Here is a 13,206-nt window from a genome sequence, read left to right on the forward strand (position 1 = left end):
CCTGAGGCTGTCTAGAGCCCCCCAAGCATCCCCCCTTTAGGACCCAAGATGCCCCTACACCTAGGAGATTGGGAGGGATTCTGGAGCTCTGTGTCGGGACCTGGCCTCGAGGACCAAATATTAGAACAAAAGATGCTCCTGCGCCTTTATTACTTTGGAGATTACACAGGCTTTTGGAGCTCAGGCCAGGAGCCAGGGACACAGACGAAACTCAACCACAGGCCCAAAATGATGCTAAGGGCCCATGTCAGCCAACCAAGACTTACTATATAACCTGACTTGCCATTTCAGCCCCACCAGCAAGATAACCTTCAGAACCAGCCAACATGGGCCTTCCTGGCCATCGGAAGTGAATTTACTGAGACTTCTGCCCCACCTTTGGACACTCTCCTGCCTGAAACAGTGCATCTTTGCTAACCATTTACTTCCTCCACTCTCCCTCTCTGCCTTTATAAACCTTGTCTTTTCTATAACTTGGAGTTCCTTTCCACTTGCCAGATGGGATGCTGCCCCGTTCACAAATCATTTAATAAGGCCAATCAGACCTTCACATTTCCTCGGCTGAGTTTTGTTATTTAACACTTTGCCCTTGGAACAAACACCTCGATCGGCCATCGACCAATGATGGCAGACTGGGTGCACCCTGCCCTTCCAGCACCCACCTCCCCACCCTCCAGGGCAGCCTCTGTCCCTCTCTCAATGTTCCTGGCCTTCCGTCAGGTCCTGGGTCTGGACTTTCTACCTCTTTCTTCTCACCTCGCTGGGCACTATCTTCAGCCTTTAATACGGTTGAGGCTCCTGGGCAGGGCTCCAGCGCCCCGCCCCGGGTGGATGTAACCATCATATGCCCCCTGACCACCCAGGCTCTCTCCTCCTGGAGCCCAGGGCCGGGCTGGACCCGCTCCCGATACTATCCCCAGCCCAGCCCACTGCTAGCCTGGGGGCAGGAGCCAGGACTGATCTGTTGATGTACTGAATGGATGGATGACAGCGGCCCTGGGATGGGCATAAGAAATGGGACAGAGGCCCTGGGTCTTCCCTCTCGGGCCTCAGTTTCCTCATCTGCAAAGGGGGCCTGAATGCCAAGCAAGGTTAACTGTAACCGTTGAGACAATAGGACAGTTGTGGCTGGTTCAGAGCAGACAGGATCAGGGCTGCTGCCCCCTGGGGAGGTGGGGCTGGCGAGTGTTAACGCATCTAGCTGAGTGGCCTGAGCTCGGGGGCTTTCTGACGACCAGAGAGGAAGCCCCATGCCCAGTGCCCACCATTCAGAGGGTAAGAGAGTAAACTCAGAAACCCTTTCAACCCATTCCCTCCCCTCTTCCTCTGCTGGGACCCGCCAAGGTCACAGGCTCAAATGCCGGCAGAGCCAGGCAGAGTGGGCCCAGTGCCCGCGGACGTGGCAGTGGGGTCTCTGTCCGGCCCGCTGCTGCTGTGCGGAGCGGACTCAGAGGGTGCTGCCAGCTCTTCCCAGTTTTCAAAAGAAACGAAATCTCCCTGTTTACATAAAAATCTTTCTATTTTAAATACGAGCAACCTATTCAAAATCCCCCTTGTGTGAAGACTTTTGGGTTTAAACCGTACAAGGCAAAACAAATCATGCCTGTATCCAGCCCCAGGGCAGGCCAGCTTCCAATGTGGGGTAGGGGGTCCCTCACGGCGGGCAGGACGCAGGGGCCAGATGCTGACATGGGACTGTGCTTTGATATTAGGGAACCCCCAACCAGAGCTGGGCTCTCTCTCCCTCATGCCAAGATCGCAAGCTTGTTTCCAGAAGACCCAGGCCAGGACTGCGCTAGGGACACTGGTAAAAAGGGAGCTAAGGACCTGGCCTCTCTCCCCCACCCGGGCTCACTGCCTCCTGGGTTCTCCCACAGCCAGAACCAGCCATGCCTCAGTACGGGAACAAAATGGGCCACCCCAAAATGCGTCTCTTTGACATGCACAGTATTTTTGGCTGATTTTTTTTTGAGAGAGAGAGAGGGTACAAGTGAGTGAGAGGCAGAGAGAGAGAAAGAGGAGAGAGAAAAGAGGGGCTCACCCGAAGCGGGGCTTGAGCTCATGAACCGTGAGATCATGACCTGAGCTGAAGTCAGATGTGTAACTGACTGAGCCACCCAGGTGCCCCTAGGCCAATTATTTTTAAGAAGCAGAAGACTCAAGAAGTTTTTCTTTTTGACCTTCCCTCTAACTGCCTAGAAGGATCCAAAGAGAAGACCTGTTCCAAGAAGGAGCTGTCACCATAGATAACAACATTATACTATGAACTGGGAGTAGTAGACAGGGGAAAACTTAGCAAAGTCTGTTGGTTAAAATTCCTCTTTTTGTCTCATTGTCTCTAAATTGTCCAGCAAACACTTGCTTACCAAACATTTACTCTTTCCCTTCTTTCTGTCAATTGCCCTCCTACCCTTTGAAACCCTAAGACCCCTACCCTCTTTTCCTTAGTCCAGAATGACAGATATGCCTAATTTAGCTTGGTTGTCTCTGGAATCTCTCATGTTATTACATATGTAACTACATTTTATTTTCTCCTATTAACCTGTCAATTTAATTCTTAGACCAGCTGGAAGAAACTAGAAGGGCGAAAGACGTTTTTCTCCTCCCCCACACCGCCACACCTTTCCCGGCGGCTCCCCTCCCTGGATCACCTTCTTCTCGAATATCTGTGGGACTGGCTTCCTCACTTCCATCACTTTTGTTCAAAAGCCACCTTCTCCACGAGGCCAACCCAGACCACTCTATTTATAAGAGCAATCTGCAGGCTCTTCCCCACATCCAGATCCACTCATACTAGTCGGTTCCACAGCATTCTCCCAGAACGCACTGTGTGAAGGGCAGGACGAATGCACACACAGGCCTGGGGACGCCTGAGGCTACCTGAAGCTGCCAGAAGCTACCAGAAGCTAGGAGAGGCGCACACAGTGGCTGCCGCAGCCATGCCAACACTTCGATGGGGTTTCTGGCTCCAAACTGTGAGACCATCAATGTCTGTTATTTCAGCCATCCAGTCTGTGGACTTTGTTAATGGCAGCCCCAGGACATGAATATAGATTTCAGAGGATATTTTGAGGACCTTGAAAGTAGAGGAATTCCCCCCCAAATCTATAGGAATCACAGGTGAATCTGATGGCAACTCTTTGGCTTGGCTTCTTAGCCTCAAGAGGCTGCTAGAAGTTCAATGTGAAATTCTTCATGAGATGTTCCAGCAAAGCAGATTCTTAAAAAATCCTCTATGGACAATGACTACTCTTTCTGAACTTATATAAATAATCAGGCCACGTTTGTTAAAACTGGACTTATTTTACAAGCAAATTAGTCTCAACTTGGCTATCTTTGATGAAAATATGAGTTTATTTTGATTTATTTATTCATTTATTTATTTTTAAATATTTTATTTTATTTTCTGTTTTTAAATGTTTATTTGTTATTGAGACAGAGAGAAACAGAGCATGAGCGAGGGAGGGGCAGAGAGAGAAGGAGACATAGAATCTGAAGCAGGCTCCAGGCTCTGAGCTGTCAGCACAGAGCTCGACGTGGGGCTCGAACCCATGAACCGTGAGATCATGACCTGAGCCGAAGTTGGATGCTTAACTGACTGAGCCGCCCCGACGCCCCCAAAAACCTTAATTTTCAAAACGTGCGGAATCCTCTGCGCCCCGATGGGACATATATTTGTCTGTGGGGCACGTGCTCAGCCTGGGGCCTGTGAATGCCCGGAGAGCTGGTCCGTAGGATGTACTTATTTACGAGGCACTAGTCCTTCCTTTCTCTATCCATAATCCAAGGATGTTCAGCAGTGGACCAGTTCTTTAAAACCTTTTTCCAGAACTAAAAGGTCCACATTAGATGGTGACTCAATCTGGGGGAAAGTGGCAGGGCTATGTCCCAGGGCGTCACGAAGACGGAGCTTTGTTACCCTGGTGGGGAGCGGTGGTCTATGAACGTACGTCCAGAAAGTTCTCTGTATGTTTGGGAATATTAGCTAATACTGACGCTGCTTCAGCTATAGCAGCTCAAGAGAAGCCCTTAGCCTCTTTGGCCAGAATAGTTTCAGGTAACAGAATTGCTTCAGGTTATATTTTAGAGGAACAGGGAGGTGTTTGTATAGTAGCTAAATCATCCAGCTGCATTATGTGAATACTTGGTAAAGTTCAGCGGAGCAAAATAAAGACGGCAAGCTACTTGGTGCAGCAAATCTCCTGTGAAGTCTCAGATTCAGATTTGGACTGTTTTTCTGGGTTATCTTCTTGGATTCCCCCAAGGAAGTAGGCCAGTCTTACTAGGATTATTTACTCAAACGTGGAATTTCTATTATTCCTAATTCTCCTTCTTTGCTGCTTAATCATAAAATGTGGTATAAAATGTTGTACGAAAACTATTAACAAAGGTACCAAGATCCCAGCAACGCAGAACATAGGGTTTCAACCCAGAACTAAAGAACATTTCCGAATGAGTGCCTATCTCCCCCTGATCTCCCCGCCCCCTCCCATTTCAGCCAGAAGTAGCCAGTTCGCTGAAGGAGGAGGAAAGGTCAAAGATGGGGGGGAGGGGCGGCGCGGGTAATGAAACCAGGACTCAAAGAGTTAACAGGCAGCGGAGGCGGCTGCTGCAACTTGCTTGCCCCAACCTTCTTGTCCTGGGAATGCTGCCTGCCAGCCACGTTTCTATAAGATAATATTCTTGCCTGACTCCTTAATAGCCAAGTGGAAATTCATTTGTTCTGCGGAGACTCGGGGTTTCATCAGACTGGCCAGAACTGACCTCCACTGAGAGCCCAACAAAATGAAATTACACTCCCCGACACCGTCACTGCCTTCAGCTGGTGTCGAGGCACAGAGCTCGTACCCAGACCCTTTTCCAACCTCCTTTAAAAGTCCCTAGCCCTTCCCTCTCCGGGGAGGCAGATGTGAAACCCCAGGCTCCTCGCCTCCTCCTTTGGCGGCTTCCCGCGTAAACCCCTCCCTTCCTGCCCGCTCCACGTCTCAGTGACTGGCTCAGGCACATGAACTTGGCTTCCGTTACAGGCCCGGGTTGGACTGATGGACCTGTCTCTGCCCTCTGTTGGTCCAGAGAACGGGAACAGGGCCCATCAGGGGCTCTAGGGCCTGAGGACAAGGACTCAAGGGCAACCTGGATCACCTCCAGTGTCGCACCACCTGGTGGGATCTGCAAGGCTGCTCAGTCCTCTTTCAGGTTAACTAACCTAAACTCCAAAGGGCCACGACTGTTGCAAAGTGGCTGGTCCTGACATCATGATCTAGCGCCCCACCCCCCACGTCCACAGCCCGCCACCACCTTTCCAGAGCCGCCCTCCGCCTCCCTCACTCTCCTGGACAACTGGTTCAGTGTCTGTGTCCCCCTCTTCATGTGACCCTGGCCAGGCCTAATCGGCTTCCCCAGCCTGGCCAAGAGCATATCTTATTCCAGATTAGCCCACTTCTGCGCCTGGGGCCCCTCTGGGGCCCCTCTGGGCCGGGTATCTGTGTGGGCCCACGGCCCCCCTGCCAGGACCACCCCTCTCCATGGTGGATTTGCCAAGGTTCAGAGACGGTGACTAAGACAGTCCTTTGCTACGAGTCTCAGCCTGGCAGCTGGAGCTGAAATCTATTGCATTTGACCTCAGGGTGTTTTGGCAATTTCCAGGAAAAAAAAAACAAACCCAACACGGTAGATCTCTGGCTTCGCTTGAGCAACTGGAAATTCTGGCCACAGCGGACCGAGCTCTCAGCGTTAAGCGCGGGCTGCCTCCAGTCCCGCCCTCCTTCCAGCTCCCTAGCACCCGCCTCCCCGCAGCCCAGGTCATGCCACAACCTGCTCAGCTCCGGCCCGCCCTGGGGGTTCTGACCCCCGCCTCATTTGGTACTTTATAAACCGAGGCTGCATTCACCACCTTGCTTAATCCTATGAGACCGTGAGCACGAAAATCCCAAGACACTGTTCATCACCTGAGAAAAATGGGCGGGGTACCTCACTGGGGATCTGGGAGCCGGGAGGGTCTGGAATCGAACTAGGTCCTTCCGGCCCAGTTTAGCGCATGTTCCATTTCACCACGCTGTCTCCTTTGGGATTCTGTCCCACCTCCTGGGAGCTGCCTCCAGGACCCCCCCTGTGGGGCCTCTTCCAGAACACCCTGTACCTTTCCTTTATCACACTTACAATAAAATGGCTATCGGCTTGTTTGTCTACTTGTTTATCGTCTGTTTCTCCTCCTAGAATGAACCTTCCTGACCCGGCCTCCTCCTTGCCCACCTCCTGGGGGAGACACATCCGGCAAGGGCACTTGTGAATGGTGCCCTGTGAAGTTGTGCCAGCCAGGGCTACGGGCCCACGAGGAGGGCCAGGGTCTGCTCCTGCTCACCGCGGCTCCCGCGGCCTCTCCCCCCGAGGCTGGGCACAGAGCGGGATCTTGGTAAAGTTTTCCTCAAAGTCCAGAAAACACGGGCCTGATGCTGCCCTGAAGCCAAGGTGCCCCTAACGCCTCCATTTGGGTAAACACTGTGCTATACTCCGTGTTCTTTCAAAGTGTATTACTTTCTCTAGTAAACCCTACACCCAACGTGGGGCTCGAACTCACAACCCCAAGATCAAGAGTTGCGTGCTCTTCTGACTGAGCCATCCAGGAGCTCTTTGTTTATTTTCTAAAGTTTGTTTTTTAATTTTTAGAGAGACAGAACGTGGGGGGAGGGACAGAGAGAGAAGGAGACGCAGAATCGGAAGCAGGCTCCAGGCTCCAAGCTGTCAGCACAGAGCCCAACGCGGGGCTCGAACTCCCAAACTACAAGATCATGACTTGAGCTGAAGTTGGACGTTTACCGACTGAGCCACCCACATGCCCCTTTTTTCCTTTCTAAGTAGGCTCCATGCCCAAACCAGCGTCGAACTCACAACCCAGAGATCAAGAGTCACATGCTCTCCTGACTGAGCCTGCCAGGTGCCCTGTCCACTTGTCGATTTTGAAAAACCTCTTTAGAGTCACCCTGCCCCATAGGACGGCCCCAAACCGTAGCCAGACACTGGCACTGGCCACCCAGGTCAGCAGAGCAGGGTTGGAACATTCCCCAACACTTAGTCCTCAGACACCTGCCAACGCTCCCCATGGGCCTCTGTGGGATGTGCAGCAGCTGCCTGACCTTGGCCTTTCTAAGCCTCAGTTTCCCCTGTTCTCGCAGGGATGGACGGGGGTGAATATAGGGCAGCTGGGGGTGACCCGAGATACCGCCTGCTAAGCACTCAGCAGGGTGCCACGTCCCAAGCAAACAGCCCTAAGGCACAGCTGTTGCGGCTCCAGCACGGCAATGGCCTTGGACGGCATGAGTTCCCACCTGTGGCCACCTGTGTGGTCCCTCGCTGCAGCAGGAGCCGCGCACCCTCCTCGCCCACGTGACTGTTGTTCTTCAGGAGCCTGTGGAATACAGAGGGACGCTCTTTTGGGGGGAACGGGGCGGGGTGGTCGGAAGGAAGGAAGAGGAGGGCCACCCCACCGAGGACGCGGCCCTTGGTCAGTGGGGGGAGTGTGCGTGGGTGTGTGTATTTCACTCCTTTAGACAGCAAATATTTCTACATCGATGACTACCAGTGACACTTCCAGGTGCCCGAGGCACAAAGGCAGCTCACTCCTGGCCTCCATCCCACCACCTGCAGATCTTCGGGTGCCTCCAGGGCAGGGAGGAGCCGCTGACCCGGGGGAGTCAGCCCCCCAGAGGAAGGGGCAGCCCGCTGAGGCCGGAAGGAGGTGTGGGGAAGACAGCAAGGGGCTCACGAACCCGTGATATCGTGACCTGAGCCGAAGTCGGCCGCTTAATGGCAGAGACCCCCAGGCGCCCAGAGGACCAGGGAGGAAGGTGTCTGCGCACCCACGTGTGCACAATTACGGGGAGAGGAAGTGAGGCAGAGAAGGCATGGAGGGGGTCCTGGTAGGTGAAGGGCATGGCTACAGAGCAGGGAGCAAGAGAGGCAGCTCAAGTCTCCGCTGGGGGGTGTGACGAGTGCCAGGCAGCCCGGGGCCCAGGGTGAGCACACGGAGAAACAGGCTTGCGGTGCACTTGCAACCAGGAGCCAGATGGCCCCTCTGCGCCCCAGCGATCTCCTCCCTTGGTATCCCATAGTTCCTCCAGCCCCCCCCCCCGCCCCCTCCCCCACCGCCCGTCTCACCGCGTGGCACTTACCCCTGCAGCATCTCCTCTGGGCTGACCACTCGCGGGGGCTTCTGGGAGGCCTCCACCTGCAGCATGTGCTCTATGGCTCTCCGCTTGTAGGTCAGCAAGTTCTCCAGTTCCTGGGGGGTGGGGGGTTGCGGGTTCTGCTAGGTGGGCAGGATTCTGGGCTCCAGCTCCTCCCCCAGCCCCCCACGCACCTCCTTAGCCGGGATTCGTTCTGACCCCGTGAGAGGAGGCACAGAGCAGCCCCTGCTAGTCAGCCCTGTGATCAGAGCAAGGCTGTGGCACAGCCTGGGATCGGGACAGTGGGCGGGATCAGGCTGGATGACAGAAGGGAAAGGAAAGCTCCCCTGGTGCTTTGCAAAGGCTCAGTCATAGGCCGGTAAGTCAGGCACCATCCAGCGCCGGCAAGTTCATCTGGTTTAATTAATGCTATCACTCCAAACGGTGGAGCGAGGACTGCAGAGGGGTGCAGCTGGGGCTCCCAGCCCCTGTTCGAGTGGACCCATTTCCAACCCAGCTCCCTCTCAGAGCAACCCGGCCCTGTTCACAGTCTCCCCCCACCCCCAACCCGCCCAAGCAGCAGTGAGAAGTGACACTCCCATCCAACCCCCTGAGAACGCAGGACAAAGAGGACCGAATACCCAGATCCCCTGGAGACAGATCCTGGGGCACCGTGGGCGAAACAAAGAAGGGGGTGCTGCCCAGAGTCTCCCTGGATCCTCATGTTACCCCACAGGCTATCTAGTCCTGAACCAACACTTACTGAGCGCTTATTACGTGCCGGGATTGGGCATGTGTAGTTAAAAAGACAGCATGATCCATGCCCTTTTGGCCTCTGTGGCCAGTTTACAGATAGGAAATTGGAACTGGTGGCAAAGCTGTGTCACAACCCAGAGGCTGAGCCCTCGGTGAGCAGAATGACAGAATGTGAGCGTGGGCAGGCACCTCTGATGTCATCTAACCCAAACTTCTCATTTTACAGATGAGGAAACAAGGTCCAGATAGGCTCAGTCGCTTGCCAAGGGTCACCTAGCAGGTCAGTGGCAGTGCCAGCACTCAGATGCAGGGACGGCACTGTTTGTTGTCACCGGTGGTGGCGGCGAGAGGGATTGGCACTTTCCCATCAGCCTGCACTCAGGGCTGCCGTGTGTGGTTGTGCAGTGTGTGCACAGCCCAAAAGCATGCACCTGAGCGTGAGCGCCAGTAGCCTCACCAAGCTGTGTGCCCCAGAGATTCCTCAGTCCACTTTTCCTACCCTCCCCACCCCTGCCACTTCGTGATTGACCTGGCATGCTATAAACCCCAGGCCACATACAGCATTTCCAAGGATCACAAAGACCCTTGCAACCCCTTTCGCTGCCCACTCCTAGGGCTATAGGCTGCATGACCCTGTCCTCTGTGGATCCTCTTTGATCCCCCCTTGTCTACTCTCTGCCACCTTCTCCCGCCTCCCTGGTACCCACCAAAGAAACAGGGCTGAGGACACTATGGGGGGGGGGGGGGCTGGGTCTTTATGCACAAAAGGCTTTATTCTTACTTTAAAGTCCAGTGCAAATGGCGACGTGTCCAGCAAGATAAGTTTATCCACCATCTCGGGGAAGAGACAGGAAAACTATGATGTGACCCAAAAAGGGAAGAGTGAGTTGGAGCGGAAGAAGGCAACGAGACTCCCTCTTTTCCTAGGACACTGGTATTTCCAGGGTCTTCGTTCCCTTCGGCGTAGCCTTCTCTCCCCTCCCCCCACACTCAGACCAAGTCCACTCCCTGCTGATGGCTAGACTCCAGGACTCTGCTCCGGCAGGAGTCTTCAGGTTCACCAACCGCCCCACAACGATTGTCACTGCCAGCGACCAAGCAAACTGACACTGGGTCATAAAATGCTGGCTTCGAATTTGTGGTGAGGACTCGCTTCCTTTCCTGGCACCTTCCCCTTCTTTCTCCTGCTGGCCCACCCCACCTGGAAGAGCGCCCAAGGTGGCCAGAGGTGGTCACTGCAAATCCGACTACTCACCATTCCGCCCACAAAACCACCTGGGGGACAAAAGAGGGGTGGGCTTATCCCTAGCTCTCAAAATCCTACGGAAACTTCCTCCCAGGGGCTGCCCCCCACCCCCACCCCAGCCTAGGGGCCTGGCTCCTCTCTCCCACAGGAGAGGGCTCTTCATTCCCTGTCAAACTCAGGGTCCCCTCCCTGGGGCCCTATGGCCCCTTCATCAGACCTAACCACTCGAAAGGCCACATTTTCCTTGTCCCACTGGAAGGCAGCCACCGCTGGGGCCCGAATCCCTTGGGGGCCTCAGGACAGAGGGCATCCGCCCAGAGCGCCCACACACCTCTTCCCCTCTGCCTGAGTGCCTAGACATGCAGAGCCCCGGTGTACTAATTCCCGTCCCTCCCCCGCTGCCCCTGAGCCCTGGAAGCGCCCCCCACCACCAACGCTGGCCAAAGCGTAAAGTGTACTCACCGAAACTATGGCCCATGATGGAAAAACGATTCCATTTCAAAGCTGAAAACACACAGAGCCAGGTGAGGATGGCTCCAGCCTCCCTCAAACCTCCGTCCTGTAGTCCCTGTGCTCAGGACACCCTTCCCCAGGATCTGGGGTGTCCCACTCAGGAAACTAGCTTGGAGGGGCCCTGGCTTCCCTGCAGGGGTGGAGCCCGCAGGAGGAGGAGAGTTCTTCCTCGGGAGCCCTCTCCAACTTTCCCAGAGTCACCCATGAATTCCTGGCAGGACTAGGGCCAGACCCCAGGCCACTCCCAGGCCTGCGTTGTTACCTGGGCCACCCACACCCCACTTCAAAGGGGACAGGGGATGTCCCCAGTGCACCCCCCCCCCCACTTGGCCTCTTATTTACCTGCTACAACTCTCTGGATCTCAATCACAAAGTTTTGCTGGTGATACAGGAGACCCGGGCTGTAATGGGATGAGAGCCCATGTCCCCCGAAATCCATGGCAACGTAACAAAAGTCTGAGACAAGAGACGGGGTACGTCAGACGTCTGCCCCCACTCCTCATTCTCCTGCAGTCTCTGCCTTGTTGCCCCTCGGCCTCCCTTCAGCCCTACCTTTTGGGAGAAGAGGGATGAGTCTACCAAAGGAGTTGGCATTGTCCAGCCAGCCGTGCAGGCAAAGAACTGGGGAACCCTGCTGGGAGCCCCAGAGTTTGGCAGCGATGTGTCCCCAGGGCACAGCCACACGCAGCTCTGACATCAGACCTGGAAGACAGCCACCCATTTCTTCATGAGGCCGGCATCAGTGCCCCGGTGTGCCTGGGCACCAGCACAGCCCAGGGCGCTCGGATTCCCGCACTGCCCCAGGGGCTCCCCGGAGAGAGCCTGATGCGGGTTTGGGCCTACCCGGAGGAAGGAAAGATTAACCGGGTCCCCTGAGTGAGGAAAACCGACAGAACTTTATGGCATCGGCTGGGGAAACTGGCTGGGCCTGGGCTCGGCCACTGGCTGGCTGTGTAACCTTGGGCCAGTTACTAAAAAAAACCCTCCCAAGCCCCAGGTTTCTTTTCTGTAAGACTGGAGTCAGCAGAGGAATAACACGAGGCAACATATTCTAGCCTTTCAGATAGGACAGCCCCTCTCCTCACTTGCCCAGAGTAAATCCAATCATGGTCACCCTCCCTTCGCAGACCCCAAACTGAGGCACGGGGAGGTGCAGTGCATGCCCAAGGTTACCAGGGAGACTGAAGTAGAGCCAGGATCTGGCGCAGGCGGCCCAGCCCCAGGCCCCCAGGCGTGACCACCCAGCACCTCGGGTCTCTGGCCCGCTCCGGTCCTGGCTGCCTTCTCTACGGCCCAGCACTGTGCCTTTTCACCCTGCTAGCCCACCCGGCCCGGCCGGAGCCCCGGGAGCCCCCAGCCCCCCGCGCTGCTTTCCTCGGGCTCCCAGGACCCCGAGAGGCCACGTGCAGCCCTGTCCTGGGGCCCCCACCCTCCCGCGGGTCGGGTCCGCCTCCTCCCACTTCCGCTCCGGGGTCCGGGGTGCCAGGGAAAGAGTCGCGACACCCGGGACATGGCATGGTCAGTCGCAAGCAGGTGGGGCAGGTGAAAGGGCACGCGTGGCCTCCCCCACCCCACTCCGGCCTGAGGGGCCCTGGGAGCGGCGGTGTCACCCATTACAGTCGTCCTGTGGGCGCACGGGACCGTCACTCCGCTGCGAGGTCGCGACCAGCAGTCGGCACGCCGGGGCTCTAGACCCGCACCCCGGGTTCCGGCCACCCGACCTGGCCCCGCCCCTCGTCCAGGCCCCGCCCCTCGTCCAGGCCCCGCCTCCGCCCGCCCAGCCGGAGACTTCCTTCCGACAAGGGCGTGTCAGGGGGCCGTGAGCGCCAGAGACAAGCCCACCCGGCACAGGCGGCTCGGGAGCCCTGGGGCGGCGGCCACACCGCCTCCAAGTGTTTGGGCTACACCCGGGATGATGTCGAGGGGAGCCAAGTCTCTGCTTGACTCCGACCCTGGGCGATCTCTATGGCTGGCCTCCCCCCTTCCCCGCCCCTCCCCGTGCAGGACCAGGAACTGCGAAGGCCCAGGGGACAGTCACCACCTGGGTCGTCCCTGGATCGCACCATAGGACTAATGGTGGGGTGATTCTTTAATGGTTAAATATTAAAGGCTGTGTCCAGCATGTTCTCACCGTGCCCTGGGATCACCAGTAGTGCCTGGTACAAACCAGCCTTAATATTTGTTGCACAAGGGGCGCCTGGGTGGCTCAGTCGGTTAAGCCTCCGACTTCGGCTCAGGTCAGATCTCACGTTCGTTCGTGGTCGTTCGTGGGTTCGAGCCCCACCTCAGGCTCTGTGCAGACCGCTAGCTCAGAGCCTGGGGCCTGCTTTCGGTTCTGTGTCTCCTTCTCTCTCTGACCCTCCCCCTCTCGTGCTTAGTTTCTCTGTGTATCAAAAATAAATAAAATATTTTAAAAATATATTTGTTGCACAAGTGGATGAATATGTAAATTGGGGACATGGAGAAACGAACTCCCCAGGTTTGGAAGGATTATGGACAATAACACTGAGCCTGGAAAGGATCAAGATC

At 55.9% G+C, this 13,206-nt stretch overlaps 1 protein-coding gene across 1 annotated transcript in view; it reads right to left on the reverse strand.

Annotated features, from left to right (window-relative positions):
• SERHL2 (serine hydrolase like 2) overlaps nt 1-12,369 on the reverse strand; it is a 22,800-nt gene extending 10,431 nt beyond the window's left edge. The window contains exons 1-8 of the mRNA XM_029955681.1: nt 12,288-12,369; nt 11,230-11,379; nt 11,020-11,133; nt 10,627-10,668; nt 10,174-10,193; nt 9,700-9,774; nt 8,169-8,278; nt 7,326-7,405 (exon numbers count right to left, since the gene is read on the reverse strand). Coding sequence (XP_029811541.1) covers nt 7,326-7,405; nt 8,169-8,278; nt 9,700-9,774; nt 10,174-10,193; nt 10,627-10,668; nt 11,020-11,133; nt 11,230-11,379; nt 12,288-12,291 — 595 coding nt within the window. The 5' untranslated portion in view covers nt 12,292-12,369. The remainder of the gene's footprint in view (nt 1-7,325; nt 7,406-8,168; nt 8,279-9,699; nt 9,775-10,173; nt 10,194-10,626; nt 10,669-11,019; nt 11,134-11,229; nt 11,380-12,287) is intronic.
• Nucleotides 12,370-13,206: the final 837 nt, after the last annotated feature.

Source organism: Suricata suricatta, chromosome 10, assembly GCF_006229205.1.
Source record: "Suricata suricatta isolate VVHF042 chromosome 10, meerkat_22Aug2017_6uvM2_HiC, whole genome shotgun sequence".
Classification (NCBI taxonomy): Eukaryota; Metazoa; Chordata; class Mammalia; order Carnivora; family Herpestidae; genus Suricata; species Suricata suricatta.